At 48.9% G+C, this 23,609-nt stretch overlaps 2 protein-coding genes across 2 annotated transcripts; both read right to left on the minus strand.

The window, feature by feature from the left end:
• Window positions 1-7,154: 7,154 nt before the first annotated feature.
• LOC125759976 (uncharacterized) lies at window positions 7,155-16,800 on the minus strand. Its single transcript, XM_049419518.1, has 4 exons — window positions 16,509-16,800; window positions 16,075-16,241; window positions 15,213-15,355; window positions 7,155-7,506 (listed from the first exon to the last, which is right to left on the minus strand). The coding sequence occupies exons 1-4, from the start codon at window positions 16,798-16,800 to the stop codon at window positions 7,155-7,157; spliced, it is 954 nt and encodes a 317-aa protein (XP_049275475.1).
• Window positions 16,801-16,875: 75 nt separating this feature from the next.
• LOC125759977 (uncharacterized protein K02A2.6-like) lies at window positions 16,876-18,546 on the minus strand. The gene is made up of 2 exons (XM_049419519.1): window positions 18,123-18,546; window positions 16,876-17,669 (listed from the first exon to the last, which is right to left on the minus strand). Exons 1-2 carry the CDS (start codon window positions 18,544-18,546, stop codon window positions 16,876-16,878), a joined length of 1,218 nt encoding a protein of 405 aa, XP_049275476.1.
• Between the last annotated feature and the right edge of the window lie 5,063 nt (window positions 18,547-23,609).

Raw genomic sequence — 23,609 nt, forward strand, 5'->3', positions numbered from 1 at the left:
TACGTTTTGCACATACTTTGACTTACATAAGCGTCGTAAAAGCTTTGAAAACTCCAGATAAAAGCTCAAAATCCCGTCACAATCTCGCTCTTCTTGGACCTGTGCAGTAAATACGCATTTTAACAGAACGTTGTTGTAGGCACAACGGCACAAGTCAAAACAAAAACCACGTCATTACCCCCAGGCTTCGGACACTAAGCATATGCGACACATTTAAACTGTACAACGTGCGGTGAACACTTAATGGTATTTTACGCCCTGATGGAATGCCATTAAGTGCGTCCACAAGAAAAAGCACTTATTTGCCATCGATACAGCATCTCGCTCTTGATCCTTGAATGTTCCTTGGTTCTCAGAATGTTTATTCATCACGTATCGCCTACCACGGTGAGGCGTAGCAGGACCTTCTGAGAGGCACAGTTGTTGCAGGTGTAAGGACACGGGCGAGGTGGTAGTTCATATGCATTTTTTGATATGATGACCCGACAGACGCCACGACGTCCTGACACAATCGGCCAATGTACCATTGCCGTATTTTTACTCCTTGTGTATTTTGCGCGCTTACACAGTGATTCATTTTCGGACTGTTTCGATTCATGTATGATTACTGATTTGTGTACCACTTGTCATTGTTAACCAACACACACAGTAATGACAGCGAGATAGAGAGTATCACAGTATTCGCAGGGTGGGAACATTTCTAAAGTATTTGTTTCACTTTAGGCCACTTACGGTGTCGAATCCTCGAGCGTCGCTCAAGCCACCCCGTCGATGCAGGTCTGCGGTGAATATGGCCCTCGAACAATAGACAGCCGCTTCAGCTCAACTCTCGGCTTCTGGGGCAGGTGGACATCAGAAAGATTTCGTTTTGAAATATGGGGATATAAATTTCGTTCACTGTGGCCGATTGGTATAGTCATTGTTTCTTACAACATTGCACTGTCATAAATTTGCATGTCTGACACCAGAATAACCAACCCGCTGGTTTCTAAGTGTTATGTGCACGCTATATAAATAGGACCAAGTAGCTGATATACGACTGCGCGCACACACACACACACACACACACACACACATATATATATATATATATATATATATATATATATATATATATATATATATATATATATATCTGCGTTTTGTTGCGCTTCTGCCATTTCAATTTTTTTTCCTCCTCCCACATCTACGGCACCTGCTCTACTCCGCCGAAACGGCGCTTGTTTCCCGTTTCCCCATTCTCTTCTTTGCTTGCTCTAGCGAATGAGCCGAGGAACTGTTTGACACACTATACGTCACCGCTGACAACTTGACTGATTTATTATTTCCTCTCTTTCCTTCCTTCAACTAAGAGTGACCACGACGATATTGGATGTTCGCATAGCGCTGTATTTGCTCATAAGCCCTGACGAAGACCGGTCCTCCGGTCGAAACCGTTGGCAAATAAAATTAAGACAACCGCTTAGTTGTGTCTCTTCTCTTCCCAAGTACGTTTGGCCCATTGGAAAAGCTTCTCCAAATATATATATATATATATATATATATATATATATATATATATATAAGGTATACACTGCTAAAAAACTGTTTATTTGTCGACGTTTCGATCGGAGACCGATCTTCATCAGGATGAAATTTACCAGGCTTCGATGCGCTTTTATATCATCGTTCGCCAAGCCGAGAGAGAGAGAAAAAGGTTAAGAAAAAGTACTTCCGAAAAAAAAGGGAGGAGAGAGAGAAGCAAGAAACCTGATGAAAAAGAGTCGCGAATACTTTTGTGCACATACTTTGACTGACATAAGAATAACACGTGTTTCCTGAAAAAAAAAGTCGTCAACACCCCACTTGCACATACTTTGGCCTACGAAACACACGTGTTTCTCGAAAAAAGAAAAAAAAAGAAAGAAAGAAACCAAAAACTACGCTGATATACAAAGATGGTCCAGGTGAGGTACATTCCTGTAGCCACTAGTCGAGTTCCAATGCTTTGAAGCCCCAACGCAACATGGGTGCATTCCTCCAGCCCATTTTCACTCCTCACGTCTTCGGCTCCCCCCTCCACATTCGTGAAGCTTCATCCCACAGGGGATGAAGCTTCACAAGAAGGGATAAGCGTTTAAAGGCAGTCAACTCAAAAAGCTTAGTAAAAGTCCGGGGAGAGTGTACAAAGACACATTCACTAAAAACAGGTGGTCACGATCTCCGGTTTGTGGCTCCAGTTAATGCTTATGAAGAAAATGGAGAATACCTTAAAATTGGAATGCGTGTGAGCATGCTGTATGTCCGACAGCGTGCTCCTGAAGCGATGTCCAAAAATATAATAAAATAAACTATATAAAAAAGAGAAAAAAATATAAAAAAATAAAAAAGTAAAAAATCGAGATCTTCAGTTAGGATTATTATTAACGTGAATCTTCCAGAGCACGAATTGAAGACAGTATGCACGGATTGATGTTTAGTCCAGTCTTCAATGTATTAAATTTATAAATCATATATGATTCGCGCTGTTTACGCTCCCTTGTACTGGAGAAACCACTTTGCAGGAGTGTAACCTTGATGGAATCAAATGGGTGGTTTTCGGAGTTTATATGCTGAGACAGAGGAAGATGCGGAAGCGAATTAACATGGGAACGATGGTTATTAAAGCGGGTGCGGGAGGCCGTGTCTGTCTGACCTATGTATTGAATACTGCATACTCCGCACTCGAGAAGGTGTACTACATTAGAGCTGTCAAAGTTAATGCTTGAGTGAAGAGAGTATTTGAAATTAGAATGTGTGCTTTCAACAAAGTTGGTTGTCTGTATGTGTTTGCACACCTTGCAACGAGCCTTGCCGCATGGCTGGCACCCAGTTACAGGTGCCTTATCGGTTTTCGAACGCATAGGATAATCCTTAATGTTTTGGGGCGTCTATAAACGACTCTCGGAGGGGAAGGGAAAATTCTTGATAGTCGTTTACTTTGTTGTAAGATGTTATAGTGTCTCCTTAGAATTTTGTTTACGTTAGGAGGGTTGCTTCCAAATGTTAGAACCAAGTTTTTCCGTCCCTCTTGTTTTAATTCTTTCTGCTGATAAAGTAGTTGTTGGTGATCTAGGTTTGCCCCTTTACGTATGGCGTCGTTGACTATAGATGGAGGATAGTGTTGCTTCGCAAGTACGTTGCGCAAGTTATTTGTGTTGTCCTCAAAGTCTTCGGGACGGGAGCAAATTCTCCTGAATCGGTGGGCCTGCGAGTACGGGATGCTCGTCTTGCAGTGACGAGGGTGGCAACTATCGAAGTGAAGGTACTGCTGCCTGCCTGTAGGCTTTTTGTAAACGGTACTAGCCAAGGACCCGTCTTTTACTTTTACGTGGACGTCGAGGAAATTGATTTCAGTTCTTGAGTATGTGTGAGTGAAAGTTATGTCTGGATGAGCTTTGTTGAAGGATTTTATAAAATTAATTAAGTTCTCTTGTGTATCCATCCAAATGAAAAAAATGTCAACTAAAAAGCGTTTGTAAAGAAGGGGCTTAATTTTCTGGGTTGACAAGAACTTAGTTTCAAGATCATTCATAAAAATATTAGCGTAGTTGGGTGTCATTTGAGTCCCCATAGCAGTGCCATTTATTTGTAGATAGTATTGGTTATGAAACTCAAAGCTATTGAGCTGAAGTACCAGCTTCGCAAGGGCTTCAATTACTGTTGGACTTGGCGAGTCATCACATTTGTGCTCACTATAGGACTCTACTAATGTTTTGATGCCGTTTTTATGGGGAATATTGGTGTAAAAGGAAGTTACATCAAGAGTTACAAGAAAGTCACCATCCAGGATACTTATATCGTTCATGATCCGTATGAAGTGCTTGGTATCACGTAGGTAGGAGGAGTGTGTAGGCGGAATGTCCTTAATTAGGGAGTCTATGTAGCTTGATATTGGTTCGGTGAGGGTACCTCTTCCCTAAATAATTGGTCTGCCGGGGTTTCCTTTCTTGTGTATTTTCGGAAGCATATAAAACCGTCCTGGTGTAGCACGTGCTACAGTAAGGGCCTTAGAAATTTTAGGATCTAACTCTCCGAGCTCTACGAGATCATGGAGTGCGGTGTTTATTCTTGCTTGATGTTCTAGGGTTGGGTCTTTACAAAGTGGTTTGTAGAAAGAGGTGTTAGTTAATTGGCGGGTACCCTCTTGGATATAGTCCGATTCATTTAATATTACAATCCCTACCCCCTTATCAGCTGGTTTTATGAAGATATCCGTTCGTTCACTGAGTGCCTTAAGTGAGTCATACTCCTTTCTTGAAAGATTTTCAGCTGATGCCGGTCTGTGTGTGTTATATTCCCGAAGTATGTCTTTTTGGACGGGTTCTATGTAGGTATCTAGGTGCTTCTCCCGCTGAGAGCTTGGTGTCCACTGTTGCCTTGAACTGGAGGGTATTGTGGTAGTGGTTTCTCTCTGGGGTTTGTCGAAAAAGTATTCCTCTAGGCGAAGATTCCGTGCGAAGTTATCAAGGTCTTGTAGTAAGGTAAACTGATTGTATCGGCCAGTAGTAGGACAAAATGTGAGTCCGCGGCAGATTACTGCTCGTTCATGACTGTTAAGTTGAACGTTGGAGATGTTAATTATGTTTTCTTCTGTGTTGCTTTGTGTGCTATTGATGTCTCTCGGTCGGTCGTTAAAGGTTTTATTTATGTTTCCGAGTTGTGGCCTAACCTCTGGTTGAGGGCCCTCTGGGTTGCCAATGTGCAGCTCGTAGGAGTATGGAATTTTATCCCTTGCCATCTTTTTCTTTTTAACCTCTAAGATTTCCTCTGTCCTCTTTCTCTCAAACCGTCCCAGTTCCTCAACTTCTAGAGTGGATAGGGACGTATTAGACCTAGCCCGACGTTGCGCTGCCCCCAGAGGCGCGAGCGCCCTTTCACATTGCGCCATAACGAGTTCGGTTAGCTTTAGTGATGCGGATCTTAGGATTTGATTGCATTTCTGGGTTTCGTCTTCGTCAAAGTCGTTCATTCACGGCTTTAATGATAATTGAATGCACCGAGGGGCTATACCGGATTGTAAATAAATTTTGAGAAATTGTACATGAAGGTCATGACGTAGCCGTTTATCAACAATTTTTCTTAACCTCAAAAAATGGGGTGTCTGCGGTATTGCGCGCACGTCGTCGGTGGGGGAGGTGAACGGTGGACTTGAGCGACCGGGTTGTCAAGACCTAATGGCTCGTTCACACTGAGCGTTCCGGCGACCGGGGAGCCGCAGAATCCGGTTCGGCGGAGGCGAGATTCGCCGACACGGCCCTCTCCGCGCCGATCGCTCCCGGACCGATTTTTGCGGCAACCGCCGCCGGATCCGCTCGCCGCGGAAATTGAAAACATGGCGGCCAAGTCCGACACGCTCGTCCCGTCGCAGTCGGAAAACATCCACATAGCGGAATTGCTAATCGAAATGGTGCGGAACTACCTCGTCCTTTACGACAAACGCCACCCGAAACACAAGGACAGTTTACTGAAGGACGATTTGTGGAATAAAATTGCCAACGAGCTTGGACTGACAGGTACGTACGAGTACTGCTGTCTATGTTGCTTTGTTTCTGATGCAGCTAGCACCATTTCAAGCATTGCGATGTAGCTGCCTTGCACGCCCTAGTCGCAAAGAGCGTTGAAACGAGCATGGTCGTTTATAGCAGCGCTGAAGACCCGCAAAATTGCATGGCGTAGTTGCGAGCCGCGACAACACCATGAGAACATCCGGGCAACTGCGAATCCATCCCGCGCTCACCCGTGGTTGATGGCTTACTCGACAGATGGCGCAATATGGCTATCTGGCGGCGCGGTGCGCGTGCAGTGTGAACGACACTGTGTTTCGGCGACAGGAGCATTCCGGTCGCTGTGGCTGGCGGATTCCCCAGTGTGAATGAGCCATAATAGAGCCACAGTAATTCCGGAGATCGTACCTTTTTGAGGAGGAGGCAGCTGCTTGTTCCCTGTGTGCTTGGTGAGCATGGAGGAAGGAAAAATAAGGAGAGGCCCTGACGTCACATTCGTGAAGCCTCCACATCGGAAACACCCGCATCGCCTCCTAGCGAAAAAGCCTCGAAACATTTCGCGATTTCCGCCGTGTCGTTTGCAAGCGCATGCGCGATTCGAGCCTTTTTTTTTTTCGTCGTGCAAGCGGCGCCGCGGCGCAGTCGATTCACGCATACTGCTCCTCGTGTGTGTTCTTTAGGAAAGCTGCGCAATGCCCAGCTGTTGCGGCATACCCGGTGCAAATCGCGTGCACTGCGGAAAGTACCGGGTGTCACTTTTCATGTGTACGTACACGTTCACTTCATTGATCACTCATGCATGGTATTCGCATGCGAAGCTCTCGGATGTGCGCTCTGTTGCTTCGTACTCATTGTGTCAACTCAGAGCACACACGAACATTTGTTTTTGGCGTCTGACGCGCCGTACATAACATGCGCCGAAGGCATCGTACGTTTTTAGAGGCTGTGTCGTTCAACGAAAGGGCAATAAGCTTATGTTGTTGTTATCGGACTACGTGATGTATGTATTGCGCGTTGTGCGCTCGCTGCGTGCTTGTTGTTGTGTGCGTACTGGAATTACAAACTTTACGTGCACGATCGGGTATACAATACAGCGGTGTCCTCTTATCGACGTGAAGTTACGTCAACTATATAGGTTGGCGTTGCGCCGAATAGCTACTACGCTCACTCCATATACACGAACAAAGAACCGCTAATCCGGCAACAGATCGGGAAATCGGGCTACGAGAAAGGGAAGGCCTAACACCCAGCAGAACGCGTAAGTCACTGCTTGGTGAGTTGGAATACGATGATGCAGGGGCTGAACGTTTTTCATCGCGGCACGTACCGGTATTCTGTACTGTTGCACAAAAACGCTCCATGAAGAATTTCAGCACGCAGCGCTCGGCCTTGCCACGCACGAACAGCCTGGTAAACGCCTGCTTGCTACATTTTACTGCGTGCGAACGGCACAATACGCACTAAGTTTACGCCGGGACTACAAATCTGCGCAGAAGCTAATCACCGCGGAGAGCACGCCGCGGGGCGTCTGCTGTTTTGTTTGCCCCATACCGGTTTCTTTGCCCCATAAATCTGACGTCACTTCCGCCACACCTTTCGCAATGCATTGGAATACGATAGGGCCTCTCCTTAGTATTCCTTCCTCCATGTTGGTGAGGGTCCGATGGCTCGCAGTCCTCTGTGGTCGGTGGTGGGCCTGCAGGAGTGGACGTGCAGGGCTCGGGTCGAGTTGACCGTGGTATTGTGGAGGGTGGCGAAGATCTTGACCTTGAATGGCTTGGTCCTCGGGGGCGCTGAGAAGGTTTCCTTTCTCCGGTCGTTGGTGCGGCCGTCTCTGCATTCTGAGTTGTCGGCACTGTAGCGGTCGGATTCGACGACGAGGTCGCCGTGGTCTCGGCACGCACAGGACCAGGTTTCCTTGCTTGTTTTTTCCTCGAGTGTGCGGCCCTTCCCTTGGCCTGTGGGGTCCTTGGTGTATGTGCTTGGCAGCCCTTTGCCAGAGTGCTCGAGCTAGGCGTCCGTTGTTGGACGTTGCTGGCCGAAGCGCTTTTTTTTTCAGCGGTCCTGACATTGAGAGAGGCAGCAGTCGGCGTATCCAAGTTGAAACTCTTTAGTTGGTCGAAATGGAAACGCAATCTGCAGCAAGTGATCTCTATCAAAAAATCTCAGATGATACGTATGACACATATTTAATAATCTCGTACGATCATACGAGAACACCTCTGATTCATATGTGTTCATAGGAGAGTATGCATACGAGGCCTATGTGTCATATGAAGATTTTCTATAGGGATGCACGCTATACACCGATTGCGGCGAACAGACCGTCAGCCCTCGGTAATTTCATCTGCGGCTAGGCGCGCTGGCATTTAGACTTGCGGTATCGAACATTCGAGTCTTATCGCTGGTGGCTGCGCTTGTTCCTGAAGACACGGAACTTTGCGCGTTTGCGCGCTCAAGCGTAGCATAATATTCTATAATTGGCTGCATGGAAATAAAGAAAAATCGGTGCACGTGGCAATATATATATATATATATATATATATATATATATATATATATATATATATATATATATATATATATATATTGTAGCGATGCCTTGGAACATAGTAATGGGCTGCTCTCTCCAGCGCCTTCTAGTGGGTCGTGCTCTTTGGCTTCTGAAAGGATGCCGCGCGCTCACAGAGTTCGTGCCTTGCCGTGACTGTCGCCATTACACGTTGTCGTTGAGTGCCGTCTATAAAACGCCTTAACAATTTGGTAGAGAGTGCCCCTGCAGCTTCGATCCCGTACCCTGCCATCTACCATGCCTCAGGACGCAACCCAGCATACGCCTCCTCCCGCAGCAACCACATGTCCCGGTGTCCCCCGTATACGCGATCCACTATCTTCCCTGGCACCGATAGCAGCGATGTGGAGGACTGGCTCGCAATTTACGAGCGCCTCAGCATACCCAACAAATGGGACGAAAAAGGCAAGTTGAGCAACTTGGTATTCTTCCTCGCGGGAGTAGCAAGCTTGTGGTACAACAACCTTGCGTCCGATTTTGCGACTTGTTCCGATGTCAAGACCACCGTCATCAGCGTTTTTGGCCGCCAGCATTTCGTAAGCTGCAAGCAGAAGAGCGTTTACGCGAACGAGCTCAGCAGGCCGGTGAATCTTTCACAAGTTATATCGAAGACGTCCTCGACTTGTGTAAGAAAGCCAACGCAACCATGTCTGAGTCTGACAAGATTCGGAACGTAAAGAAAGGCATTGACGACGATGCCTTCACCATACTGCTCGCCAAGAACCCTGGCGCAGTGGCCGTGGTCATAACGCTGTGCCAGAGCTACGAGGAGCTCCGCCGGCAGCGTTCGATGACCCGTCGCTCACCATCACGCGACGCAGAGCTTGCTGGCAATAACTGACCAGGCCGCGTTGCTGGCAGAAGTCAAGTCATCCGTGCGAGAAGAAATTGCACGCCACTTCTCTCTCCTGTCCTTTGCCTACCCGCCGCATGTTCAACAGTCGTTGACCACTCTGCATCATCCCCTCCGCCGAGCGATTGAGCAGGAAATTGCGGAGGTCGTGCCTGAGTACCACCCGCAACCTGTGGATCCTGCACCCAAGAGTTGCGCTCAAGTTGTCGCTAGGACGGCCCAAGTAATTCCTGCGGCTGCCTCAATGAGTGACGCCGAAGCCGCCGCTAGACCTCCGTTCTTTGAAACGGGTGTGCCGGTTACATATGCTGACGCCATCCCTCGGCCCCGACTGCAACCCACCATGCAGTCATTTTAGCAGCCGACACGTCATTCGCGTCCTACGACCTCTGCGGGACCTACTCGGGCGAACCGATAGCGCAACCCCGACAACCGGCCCATCTGCTTTGCTTGCGATTACGCCGGTCACGTGGCACGTTATTGCCAACGCGTGCAGCCGCCTCGAGTCGCGTCTCCTGTCACCAGCCAGTCAAGCCGTGCATTCTACGACCCACCTCCACCTATGTCACCGACGTGACGCCCACCTCCAGCTACTCGCCGCACTCCGTCTCCACGACGTCGCTCACTGTCACCCATGTGGCCACATTCGGTCGCACTATGGCAGGAAATCTAGTCGTCGCAGTCCAGGAGGCAAGGGCTGCGACGCTATCGAACTGTGAAGGCCCTCAGCGAAGTCCATCGAATATAATCGACGAGTTTGTGGACGGTGTTCACGCATTGGCTCTTATTGGTACTAGAGCCGCTGTATTCGTTATGGATGGAAAGCTTTGCCGCTTACTCCGAAAAGTGACGACGCCACTTTCTGGGATGTCCCTCCGTACCGCGAGCTCCCAGAGTATTCATCCTACAGCAGTATGCACTGCTCGCGTCGTCATTCAGGACGTTCTGTACGACGTCGAGTTCGTCATAATTGCGGCATGCTCTCGCGACGTCATCCTGCGATGGGATTTTCTCTCCCGCCACGACGCCGTAATTCGTTGCGCACCAGCCGAACTCGAACTCTCATCGTTCTCACATTTGACGCCGGCAGACAGCCCACCGGTACTGAGCAAGGTCCCCGTCAAAGACGATACGAAAGTGCCTCCAAACTCGTGAACGGCTGCGTCGGTCTACTGCGCCGGTTTCTCCGACACCATTGCACTCATTTCGCTATCTGCCCGCGTCTGCACCAGAAAAGGGTTGCTGGTACCTTTCGCGACCATGCGAGTCACTGAGGGGAGCACCGCTATCTTTGTCACCAACCCATCTCCGTAGACTGTTACGTTGGTTCGAGGGGAATGTCTCGGCACAGTAGAAGCCGTTGAAGACGCACAAGTTCAGGACGCACCCGATGATTCGCGCTGGTACCGTACCATCAGTGCCGTTTTCACGTCTGATTCGTCACCCGCTGATGTATTTGGTCCCTTCATTGCTGACAACCTTACGTCCGTCCAGTGTTCTCAGCTTCTGTGCTTGTTGGATGAATTTCGTCAATCTTTCGATGTCGGGCAAATATCTCTCGGCCGCACGGCCGCTGTAACGCATCGCATCGAAACTGGCGCCCACCCACCACTGCGGCAACGTCCATATCGTGTGTCTCCCGTAGAACGTCAGGTAATAATGAGCAAGTGGACGATATGCTTCGACGCGATGTCATTCGGCCCTCAGACAGCCCATGGGCGTCTGCTGTTGTTCTCGCTGCGAAGAAGGACGGTTCTGTGCGCTTCTGTGTGGACTACCGACGGCTCAACAAGATCACCCGCAAGGATGTTTATCCACTGCTGCGAATCGGCGACGCGATTGACAGCCTCCAAGGAGCAGAATTCTTTTCAACTCTCGATTTGCGCTCGGGGTACTGGCAAGTACCCATGCCTGATGACGCTCGACCGAAGACAGCCTTTGTCACGCCCGACGGCTTATACGAGTTCAACGTCATGCCGTTTGTTCTGTGTAATGCGCCCGCAATCTTCGAGCGCATGATGGACACCGTTCTGCGCAACTTGAAATGGTACACGTGCCTGTGTTACCTGGACGACGTCGTCGTCTTCGCTCCGAATTCTCCACGCATCTCCAACGTCTGCGGCATGTTTTGTCACGTTTGAGCAACGCCGGCCTCAAACTGAATCTGAAGAAGTGCCGATTTGCGGCACGGCAGCTGACAATCCTCGGCTACGTCGTGTCGAAGGACGTCATCCTTCCCGATCAGGCGAAGCTTCGGGCCGTGGCCGAATTCCCATATCTACGTCCATCGAAGAACTGCGCAGTTTTGTAGAGCTATGTTCATACTTTCCAAGCTTGATACGAAACTTTGCCACTATCATATCGCCACCGACGAAGCCCCTTGAAAGTAACGGACCCCTAAATTGGTGGTCGTCCGATGGTTCGACGCGTTCGCAAAGCTCCGTCGTTTGTCGACGTCCCCTCCCATACTACCCCAATACGACCCTACGGCCCCAACGGAAGTACACACGGACGCCAGTGGTGTAGGCCTCGGCGCTGTCCTTGCGCAGCGCAAACCAGGGTTCCCGGAATATGTCGTGGCATACTCAAGCCGTACGCTTACTAGAGCCCAGACCAATTACACCGTCAAGGAAAGAGTGCCTGGCGACCACCTGGGCCCTTACAAAGTTCCGACCTTATTCGTATGGCCGTGCATTTGATGTCGTCACCGACCATCATGCACTATGCTGGCTGCCGTCAATGAAGGATCCCTCAGGCAGTCTCGTCCGCTGGGCATTTCGCCTGCAACACTACTACATCCGCGTGCTGTACCGCAACGGACGCCATCATGCTGACGCCGACGCCCTCTCACACTCCCCCTTGCCTGACAACAATGCGCCCTGCTCAGTATCGTACATTGCTGTTTCCTCCATCGTCGTTGACACTATCGCTACCGAAAAGCGCAAGGACAAAGGGATCGCCTCGCTGATCGTCCTACTCACTGATCCGTCTGCAACACTGTCCACTCGCGCGTTGCGTCGTCAAGCCCACCATTTTGCCATTACTGACGACCTACTGCACCGGTGCAATTACAACGCCGACAGCCGCCAGTGGCTACTTGTGATACCCCACCGTCTGCGTTCTGAAACATGCGAATCCTTCCACTCCGATTCGCAATGCGCGCACTCTGGGTTATCCAAATCTTAGCACCGCATTCGACAACCATACTTCTGGCGAGGGATGTATCGCTACGTGAGGCGCTTGTTCGCTTCAGCCTCGCTTGCCAGCGCCGAAAACTTTCAACGCAGGTGTTGCCAGCCGGTCTACAACCATTACCTCGCCCTAATCGTCCGTACGGGCACGTGGGCATCGATTTGTATGGACCACTTCCTCTGACGTTGGCCGAAACCGCCGCCCTCCCAGCGGCTGCAGCGCGCAATGCTGTCTGCTTCCTGCTACACCGATTCATGCTGCGTCACCGTCCACCCCAGGAGCTTCTCAGCTATCGAGGCCGTGTCTTCTTGTCGGAAGTCGTCGTAGCCATTCTCAAAGAGTGTCATGCTGTTCACCGTAAAACTACTGCTTACCACCCGCAGACGAATGGCCTAACCGAGCGCTTTAACAGCACGCTCAACGACATGCTCTCAATGTATGTCGCTGCCAATCACACAAATTGGGATGCCATTCTGCCCTTCGTCACCTACGCCTAATACACCGCCCCTCAGAGCACTACTGGTTTTTCACCATTCTTACTGTACGGAAGGCACCCGTCGTACACCATCCATACGATACTTCCATACAAGCCGGATACATCGGAGGTGCGCCTATTTCTGACACAGCCAGGCTTGCTGAAGAGTGTCGCGAGCTTGCCAAGAACTTTACGACGCGTGAACAAGAGCAGCAGAGTAGCATTCGCGATGGCACTACAACTTCTGCGTCGACGTTCCTCACTGGAGCACTCGTATGCCTCTCCGTCCCTACCACTGCAAACGGGCTGTCGTCAAAACTCCTGCCGAAAAACGAAGGCACCTACCGCGTCGTCGAGCGCAAATCCCTGGTCAACTGCCTCATCGAACCCATCGAACTATATTCAGACATGCGCCGTCGTATTAGGCCTTGAGGCGTGGAACGCCTCAAGGCCTACTATGACCCGCTCATAGTGACCAGCTGTTAGGTCGCCGGGAGGCTCCCTTTTCGAACCCGGGGTAATTGTACCGATGCCTTGCAACATAATAATGGGTTGCTTTCTCCAGCGCCATCTAATGGGTCGTCCTCTTTCTGAAAGGATGCCGCTCGCGCAGAGAGCTCGTGCCTTGCCCTGACTGTCGCCATTACGCATGGTCGTTGAGTGCCGTCTATTAAACACGTTAACAAAATATATATATATATATATATATATATATATATATATATATATATATATATATATATATATATATATATATATATATATATATAATATATATATATATATATATATATATATATATATATATATATATATATATACCACAATCAAACGTGCTTAGGTGCAACACAAGAGAAACAGGTGCAATACAATCAAAACGTGCATCGAAAGAAACATGTGCAACAAACATGTGCAAACATGTGCAACACAACAGGTGCAACACAAAAAAACATGCATCTAGAGCTACACGTGCAGAAAATTGCATCCAGAGGAACACGTGCAAAAATGTGTGTCCAGATCAGCAGGTACAATGGTCCAACACAATAGAACGTGCAGCGAGCGTAACACAAAACAGGTGCAACAAAAAAACGTTTATCGAGACCAACCGGTGCAAAAATGTGCATCCAGAGTAGCAGGTAAAAAGATACAAAGAACAGGTGCAAAGAACACAACAGGTGCAACACAAAAAAAACGTTCATCGAACCCAAGCGGTGCAAAAAAGTGCATCCAACAGGTACAAAGAACAACAGGTACAAAGAACACAACAGGTGCAACACACACACACACACAAAAAAAACGTTCATTGAAACGAACCGGTGCAAAAAAGTGCATCCAGAGCAGCAGGTACAAAGATGCTAAGCATCGAGGGCAACAGGTGTCAATTGCAGTGCGAGCAACACCTGTTAATGGGCGAAACGCTGTGAATAACAATAGGAACGCGCTGCGCGAGAACAACAAGTGGTGGGCGCATGGTGAACCCAATACTGTGAATAACAATAGGAGTGTGCTACGCATCGAGGCGCATAAAACTGCGAATAACAATAGGAATGTGCTGTGCATTGAGAACAGCAAGTGAAGAGCGCATGGTGAATACAATACAGTTGATAGGCAAGAGGAATAGCAACAAAGACGAGTTTGTGCCAGCAATGAGGTGTGCACTGTACACTAGGCAAGTATGCTAGCCAAACCACCCGCGTTCTCGTTTAAACCGCAAGAAACCGTGTTGAACTTGTGAATTAAAAATGACTCGCGCATTTCGAATTTATAACGTGACGTAAATCCTGAGTCCAATATAGTCGCCGTGAATGATTCAAAGGTGTGTTCGGTGCTGGCGACGTGTCTAGATATTGGCAAATGAAGCATGGAGTGCACATGCGCTTTGTTGTTGTTGAAACGGTAGCGAAATGCATTTTCGGTTTGACCGATATACTTCAACTTGCAGATGGAGCACTCGAGCAAATAAACCACATTATCTGTCTCACACGAAAAATCGCCACGAATTTTCAAGCTAAAACCATTGGCGGTTGTTTGCGTCGCGACGAGACGGAAAGAAGTGGGCGTGCTTCTTTCTCAAAGGCAACAACAAAAAGAATCCTTTATTATCAGAAAGCAGCGGCTTTTATCGACCGCATCACTAGCGCCACCGCGGCACTATAACTGCTGACGCTGTCATAGCTGGCTAGTATCTTATCACACATCTTCCTCACTTTTTTTTTTGAAGCTGCTCTTGTTATGATGCTTGAAATCGTTCTGGAGGAACCACACACCTTCCACTTCGTGTGTGATGATGACAGGAGTCGTTACACTGTTGCGCTGCGCTTCTTTCATCACTGCATATTTCTGGCGATTCCGCTGTTAGCGGCGTTGTTCCTCGGCCGTCTTCTGAACTAGTCGGAGGCAGCGGGACAAGATGAGTGCGATTTCTGCGTAGGAAAGTTTCCCCGGAGTCAATCCAGTACGACCTGGGCTCGTCGGCACTTCCTCGAACGACCCCTTCTTTTTGTAGGTCTACGATCCATACGTCTGTTCCTTCGGACAGCTCTGGCAGATCGCGCACTCCATGGCGCCGGTCGTAGTCTTTCTTCTGGCGCTGACGCTGCGACCTCTCGAAAGATGCCAGTTCTTGGAAGTCCGGCGTCCGGGGCTGGAGGTTTTCGCTGGACGTGGGTAGGGCAGTGCGCAGTCTCCTCCCCATGAGCAGCTCGGCGGGGCTGTATCCGTTCTTCAATGGGCTTGTCCTGTAGGCCAGAATAGTTTTATAAGCGTCACCAGTTTTCTTTAAGGACCCTTTGATAATTTTCACGGCCGACTCCGCCATTCCGTTGCTCTGATGATAATGAGGGCTAGACGTCACGTGTTGAAAGTTGTACTCTTTTGCAAATTTTGAAAATTCAGAGCCAAGGGCTCTTGAGAATTGCGGTCCGTTATCGGAAACTACTACTTCCGGAATCCCGTGTCTCGCGAAAATGGATTTGCAGTGGTTTATTACCGCCGATGAAGTCAAGTTTTTCAGCGATACGAGCTCCGGGTATCGTGAAAAATAATCCGTGACGACAAGCCACCACTTTCCCCCAAGAAAGAATAAATCCATCGCAATGCGCTGCCATGGCCTATCTGGAAACTGGGTCTGTTGTAGAGGCATCTTTCGGTTGGTGCTCTGCTTAAGGCAGCTGTGGCAGTTCTTAACAAGTCGTTCAATGTCCGCGTCGATACTTGGCCACCAAACTGAGCTCTTGGAACGTGCCCGGCACTTCTCAATTCCGAAGTGTCCCTCGTGAATTATTTCAAGGATGGGCTGCCTTAGTCTTGATGGGATCACTATCCGAGAGCCGCACATGGGCAGGTTTTCAACCCGGGCGATGTCTGCCCTCTCACTCCAGTAAGGCTTCAGGTCAACCCCAACGTCTCGACGGCTTGGCCAGCCCTTTGTACATAGATTGATAAGCGCTTTACATACCGGATCTTGCTCTTGCTCCAGGGCGATAAGATGTAAACTTGGCGCTGTTACTGGAACTGACGAGGCCACCAGTCGAAGATAGCCTTGGATTTCGGCCTCCAGTTCCATGGATTCCGTTCGTGGAAGAGGTGACCGAGAAAGGGCGTCCGCCACCGTCAGGTCCCGGCCTGGAACATACACAATGTCATACGTGTAGCGCATCAGACGCATGCGCATCCTCTGTAGTCTCGGTGTTAGTTCGTCAATTGCTTTTGACCCAAACAAAGATACGAGTGGTTTGTGATCTGTCTCTAGGCTAAAGCGCTTTCCCACGAGATAATCACGGAACTTTTCACTGGCCCACACAAGGGCAAGTCCTTCTTTTTCAATGTGGGCGTATCGCCGCTCGGTGGTTGTAAGGGCTCTGGAAGCATAAGAAATGACTTTGAACTGACCGTCTTTCTGTCTTTGGCGCAGGACAGCTCCGAGACCGTATGATGAGGCGTCTGCTGTCACCACTGTTTCCATATCTGGATCGTACATTCCCAAGACAGGGTCCGATGAAAGAACAGTCTTCCACTTCATGAAGGCGGCTTCTTGCGCGGGACCCCACACAAATTCATGTCTTGAGCTCAACATCAGAGAAAGAGGCTGGAGGACTTCCGCCATGCGTGGGACAAAGCGGGCCAGATAATTTGCCATGCCCATCACGCGCCGTAATTCTGTCTTGGACGTCGGGCGTGGCATTTCTGTTACCGCGCTAAGCTTTTCTTTATCGGGACGCACTGCGTTATTCCCGATCGTATGTCCTAAGAATGATATCTAGGTTACCCCAAACTCACACTTCTCTCTGTTCAATGTGATGCCTGATGTGCGGAGGCGGTCCATCACTGCCCGAAGCCGCTCGTCATGCTGCGCCTGCGTGGCACCCCAAATAAGCACATCGTCCATGTGGCAGACGACTCCCTCCTGTCCACAAAGAACCTGTCCCATTCGTCTCTGAAAATGTTCGGGGGCCGTCGAGATTCCGAACGGAAGTCGATTGAAATAAAATAGGCCGAACGGCGTGATAAATGTTGTGAATACTTTGCTCCTTTCACTAAGTGGTATCTGCCAGAAACCCGAGTTCGCGTCAAGTTTCGAGAACATGCTGGCTCCCCGTAGCATTCCAATGGTGTACTCGACGGCCGGTATTGGATGCCATTCTCGTTGAACATATCTGTTGAGTTCCGTGAAGTCGACACAGATCCGAACAGCACCAGAGGGTTTGGGAACGACAACCATAGGTGCGCACCATGTAGTAGGCTCGGTGACAGGAGAGATGACGCCTAGTGCTTGCATCCGCTCGAGTTCTTGCCTTGTTTTTTCGTACAATGGAAGGCGGACTCGACGTGGCGACGACAGCGCGAAAGGCTTTGAGTCAGGATTCAACTTGAGGTCATATTCTTCTTTGAAGGTCCCCAGTCCCTGGAACACTTGTGGAAAGTCAGATTCGGGCTCCAGTTTCTTCACTACATTAACTTGTGGTAGTACCCCGAGCCTTTCTATCGCTGGTTTCCCAAGAAGAGGGGTTCGGAGGCCTTGCAGAACGTACACGTCTTCGCAGCTGCTCATTCCTGCAAACGTCATATTCATAGCAGCCATACCAGATATGGCAAGGGATTTTCCATCAGGTCCCTGAAGGCGGCGCCTTGCTGGTTGAAGTTTTATCGCGGGAAATATGCGAGCGAAGAGCTCCGCGGGAATGACCGTTTCGTCCGCGCCGGTATCTATTTTAAATACCACTTTCGAGGATTCAACGAGAACTGGAACTTCCCACCTGTGAGTGGATGAATGGGATGCAACTCCGAGGAAGCCTGGTTCTTCGGTCTGGTTGTCGACGTTCCTGACAGCTCTCGTTGACCGGCAAACCACCTCGAAGTGTCCTCTTTTTTCGCACTTTCGGCAGACTGCATCTTTTGCTGGACAAGACGCTCGACTGTGCCTGTTTCTTCCGCACCAGCCACATGGTTTGGGAACGTTGCTTCCACTTTCAGGCGAAGGCACGTTCTTCCCCACTTGTCGCGCACTCCTCTGGGACTGTATGTGGTGGACGTCCTGTTCTCGCACGCGGTGAAGCTCTACCTGCTGTTGGTTGATGGTCTCGTGCTGGCGTGCCACCAGCACTGCTTTCTGTAGATTTAGGTCGGGATCGAGTTGCAGCGCTCTCGAGATCTTGTGGTCTTGGATACCCACCACGAGACGATCTCGAATTAAATCTTCACGCAGCTGCCCGTAGTCGCACGTAGCTGCAAGCGCGTGCAGTGCGGTAACAAAATCCTCGACGGATTCGCCGTCTTGTTGTGTTCGGGTGTTAAACTTCACCCTTTCATAAATGATGTTCCGTCGAGGAACAAAGTAGGCCTCGTATTCCTTCAGTACGGCCTCAAACTTCTCCTTGTCGTCAGGTTCAAGTTTGAACGTTTTGAAAATATCCTCGGCCTGAGGCCCCATTAAATAGACCAATGCATCTACTTGACTTTTTTCTGGCTTCGCGTCTAGTCCAGATGCCGTTCGGAAGCGAAGAAATCGCTGTTTCCAGGGAGGCCAGTCGTTGGGTGTTGCGAAGCTGAAGGGCTCGGGTGGTGAAATTTGAAACAAAGCCATCTCACTTGGTCTTTCCTTGTAAGGTTTCTGGTAGCCTGTACGTCTCCTGACACTGATTAGCGGTACCCCGGCGTCCTCGTTTCCAGGCTAGTCCGACGTCCGATAGCCGTGGTGCCTATGATCGGCAGGCGCCACTTCTGACACCATGTTTGCGTCGCGACGAGACGGAAAGAAGTGGGCGTGCTTCTTTCTCAAAGGCAACAACAAAAAGAATCCTTTATTATCAGAAAGCAGCGGCTCTTATCGACCGCATCACTAGCGCCACCGCGGCACTATAACTGCTGACGCTGTCATAGCTGGCTAATATCTTATCACACAGCGGTGCTTTTAGCCACAGTGGTGGTCGTCATCGGAGTGCATACTTTGCATCGAGGTTTGTGACATGGATGGCAACCAGCGTGTGGAATGTAGTTGTTTCGAACTTTGGAGGACGTGAGGATATCCTGCAGATTACTGCAATGTCGATAGACGGCGCGGGGTGGCTCGGGAAAAACTTTCTTTAAATGCTCGCTTTGAGTCAGCATGTTGTAATGTTTCCTCAGGATTGCTGCCACATTGGGCGCTGAGGCGCTATGCGTGAGGACGTATATATATATATATATATATATATATATATATATATATATATATATATACTATATATTTGTCAAGCTGCGACGAACGAAGCCAGTTTTCTAGAATTTGAAGATAAATTTGCAAATTTGCATTCGCCGTCAGCTATTCCATGGGTTCAATCAGGGCTGGGCAAAGGTACTTCGCAATTGTATCGCGATACGATACAAGATACTAAGGCAAGAATTATTTCAGATGCATATACAAGATACTACAGCAATGATTGTATCCGATACAATACATTGCAATTGTATGTTAAGATACTTAGATACATTCGAAAATTTGCTGTTATATATCTAAACAATGTAGCACTAAACGCCTATGCCCTAAAATCTTCGCTTGAAAATTTAAAACTGCGAGCAATTTAGTTTTATTCGAATAAAATGTTTGTTAGTATCTCAAAAGTTTTGTACTTCTTGCTCAAGGTATACTAGCATCATCCGGAAACAGCTTAATGGCGTTGCCTTAGCTTCTTAACATGACAGCTCTTTTTTACACTTTGCTGACAGCGGTTTTTGTTTGTCGCGTTTGAAATTGATGGGAGTCGCTGCTGTACTTGCCGACCTGCTAGCGCGTTGTCATCTAAGCACAGGAACGTAAATGAGAAGCCTCCGCATGATGGCGCTGTGTGTTTCTTTTTTGCCCGTAAACATGTTACGGTTTTCGCAATAACGTATCACCAAACAGGTGTACGTCGCCAAGTACTTGTGCAGCCCAGGAACGTTTCGGACGTATGGTACAGTTGCCCAAAGCGCCGGAGGACACCGCTGCTATTCGCAATATTGCCACATATAGATTCGATTACCTGGTGACTAGTAGCCGTAATATAATTAAAGGAAGCCTAAAACCGACGAACAGAAATATATCTAAGTAAAATATATCAGCGGTTTCGTATGAAACACATCGAATCAGTATAGAAACAAAATACAGGCGCCACTCAGAAGACCTGATAGTAATAGTTGCGTTTTGCGCGTCCCGAAAGCACGATATCATTACGAGAGACGCCCTAGCGGAGGGCGCCGGAAATTTCTACCGCCTGGGGTTCTAAAACTTAAATATTAGCACAGGGGCCTCAAGAATTTTCGCTCCATCAAAATGTGGCCGCCACGACCTTTGGGTCCGCAGTGAAGCACCATGAACACTAGACCACCGCGGCGGGTAACCCCTAACAGCTATGACAATTAAATTCAGTGGCTATGAAATTTAGCGTAAAACTGGTACGCTCATCAGAAAATTGTGTCTGGTGCAGCATAGCCTCAGCAGCTGTTGCGCCACAAAAAAAAACGAATTAGCTAACTGACTAGATGATCAGAAAAACGGAGCTTATGTAATAACAATGTTTCTCTGGTACCTTCGCTAACAGTCAAGCTGGCTTCCAATAGTTTACGTTATTATGTACTCCAGGCGCTAGGGGTTATTACATAAGTAAGTTCAAGTGAAATATGAGTGTCTAAACAGTAGCACAAATGACGCAGACAGTTAAAAGTAAAAAGTAAAGCAAACAGCTTACTTTGGCAGAACGTTAAAGACATTGCAGTAAGCATACCGGTAAGAAAGAAACAATATAGACATGTAGGTAAAGTATTGGATAGAAAAGGATAGCTAAGAAAGAACTTTCGCTATCAACCAAATAATGATTTTAAAACTGTTTGAATAAAAGAAAGAGACGTGCGCCAGCATCGAGTCTTGCATCAGAATGTGCGCGAAAGACGCCGCGCGCATTGGAATAACGGCACAGGCCGTGTCAAGTGTCACATTGCCAAGTGTCATGGCACCGACACAACTAAAAAAAGAATACTGCAGTTCCACTTCGCGAACACTGTCGAAACAGCGAAGCTTATACCCGTCATTCATCAGGCTATATCGTACTTCAACGTTTTTCAAGTATTTCGTTTGTTGGCGCTTAGCTTCGGCCTCCCTTGCGCGAACATCGCGACTGGCTCGGCGACCACACGCCCTTTCTCGCAGCAGCTCTCGCTGACGCTCAAGTTGGGAGACTTCTTCATTTGGAGAATGAGACACGCTCACCATGTTGAAAGTGCAAACTTCTGAACACTGACACGCTATTGTACACACCACTGCTCCTCACCACCACCCCACCATGGCGCGTTTCTCGAAGGTTTACCCCTCGATATCCTCCGCCATTACTCTCGCCTCTCTCAGCACAGGCTAGCCCTCCCTTTCCTACCGAGCCTCACACTGCGAGGCCACGTGATCATCGTTACTACAACATCGGACACCAAAGCCTCGACTAATAAGAGCTTCGCTGTTAAAACGAGAAAACAAAAGGGTCAAAGCACTTCGCGCGCTTGTTTCTCGAGACGACGCGAGCGCCACAACGTGACTTCGATAAACCAATAGGGACGCTCAGAGCTCATCGCTTATCCTGGCTGGAAAGCTCTGGCAGAAGGACCAAATAAAGTCAGTGCCTTTAGTTTTTTTTTCAGGCTGGTAGCAGTTCCGCCAACGCTTATTGTTTCGCACGGCAGTTGTTCGAACGCAGTATCTTGTATCTTACGATACACGATACATTCTTCAATGTATCGGGAATACAGATAGTGATGCATGCCTTGCGAAACGTATTTTGATAGAGATACAACATACCTAAAGAGTATCCAACATACATGCATCTTCGATACTGCCCAGCACAGGGTTCAATGATTTCAACAGAATAAATTGACGACGCACAGAAAACACTGAGTTCCATTTCGCTAAGTTTTTCCTGAAGTACAAAGGCAGAAATGCAGCGATGTCAATTTTTACAAAGGCGGCTTCTTTACCAGTGAAGCTGTTAAGCAAGTCGTAATGGGAGCGGCCTATCGGGTATGTGGGATTGTGCGGCCTGCACAAGAAAACTATCATCATCAACGGATAAGTGCCACAGAAAGCGAGTAAATCCTACTACTCTCCACTGGGTCACTAAAAATGAAGAATGCAGCTCCACAAACGGGTACGTGCCACAGATAGTTCTGCGGCCTAGCAGAAAACTATCATCATCAGAAACAGGTATGTGGCACCGGATTTGGGTACATTCCACAACTCACAACCTCTACTGAAAAGGAAGAAGGCAACAGTTAGCCCAACAAATAGTCCGCGACTCTGCGCTATAACTCGAACCTCTCTGTGCTCAATCCACGTAGCAACAAGCTTTCATCACTTAGCAAAAGCCCAAGAAACGACCTAGAAGCAGCCTAGAGGCAACGTGCATCACCTAGCTAAGGCCTAGAAACAATCTTGAAGCAAACTGATTAGTCTTCAGAATCGTCCAGTTTCGCTGTTTCAAGGCTACGCGGCTTCGCCACCTTTTTGGGAAATGCGATGTAATGATACCGCGTTAAAACGTATAGCCAGCCTAATCACGACAATAGTGTAATATTGAAGAGGCTACAGGCCACAGTCGGTGGCCCTATTGCGTATCAAATGCCACTGGTTGGTAGTGGTTTGCTATCCTTGACATTATTCCCACAGGAACGTGGTGGTTACTTTTGTTACTTAATAGTTTGTGCGGCAGATGGAACGAGTAGTCGGCCAAGTAGTCGGCGATGCCGCGTGGCAGCTCACCACGCTGTGGGGGCGGTGCGTTGACGACGAAGCCACGTAGGCCCATCTGACGGTACTGGCAGCGGCGGTATGTGTGGCCGGCTTCCCCGCAGTGATATCAGAGCGGTCGGTTGTCAGGGGCACGCCAAACGTCGGTCTTTCGGGGTGCGCAGCGTTGTCCTGTCGTCGGGCTGTATGGCGTCGGTGCCTGGCGGCGGAACTGCTGCGGCGGCGTGGCGTCTTGACGCCGACGAGGAGGAATGTTGCGGCGGACTGCAGCGGCGTAGCTGATCCCTTGTGGCTCAGGCTGCACTAGTTAAAGTGCTCCCAGGGATTGCTCTATTTCCTGGCGCACGATGTCAGTAATCGAGTCTACTTGAGGCTTCGAGGACGGCAACAGATTTCGCAGCTCCTCCCGCACGATCGCTCTGATCGTGTCTTGCAGGTCGTCGGATTGTAGCGCTTGAACCTGACCGTAGGCCGTTGTGGGACTCCGGTGGTTGTACTGCCTCGTACGCATTTCAAGCGCCTTTTGGATCGTTGTGGCTTCCGAGACGAATTCCGCGACCGTCTTACGTGGGTTACGAAGAAGGCCGGCAAACATTTCCTGCTTGACTCCTCGCATTAGGAAGCGCATCTTCTTCCCCTCGGACATAGCGGGACCAGCATGGCGAAAAAGGCGGACCATTTCTTCAGTGTACATGCCTATGTTCTCCTTCGGCAGCTGTACACGAGTCTCTAGCAGGGTTTCGGCTCTT

The sequence above is a fragment of the Rhipicephalus sanguineus genome, chromosome 9 (assembly GCF_013339695.2).
Source record: "Rhipicephalus sanguineus isolate Rsan-2018 chromosome 9, BIME_Rsan_1.4, whole genome shotgun sequence".
Classification (NCBI taxonomy): Eukaryota; Metazoa; Arthropoda; class Arachnida; order Ixodida; family Ixodidae; genus Rhipicephalus; species Rhipicephalus sanguineus.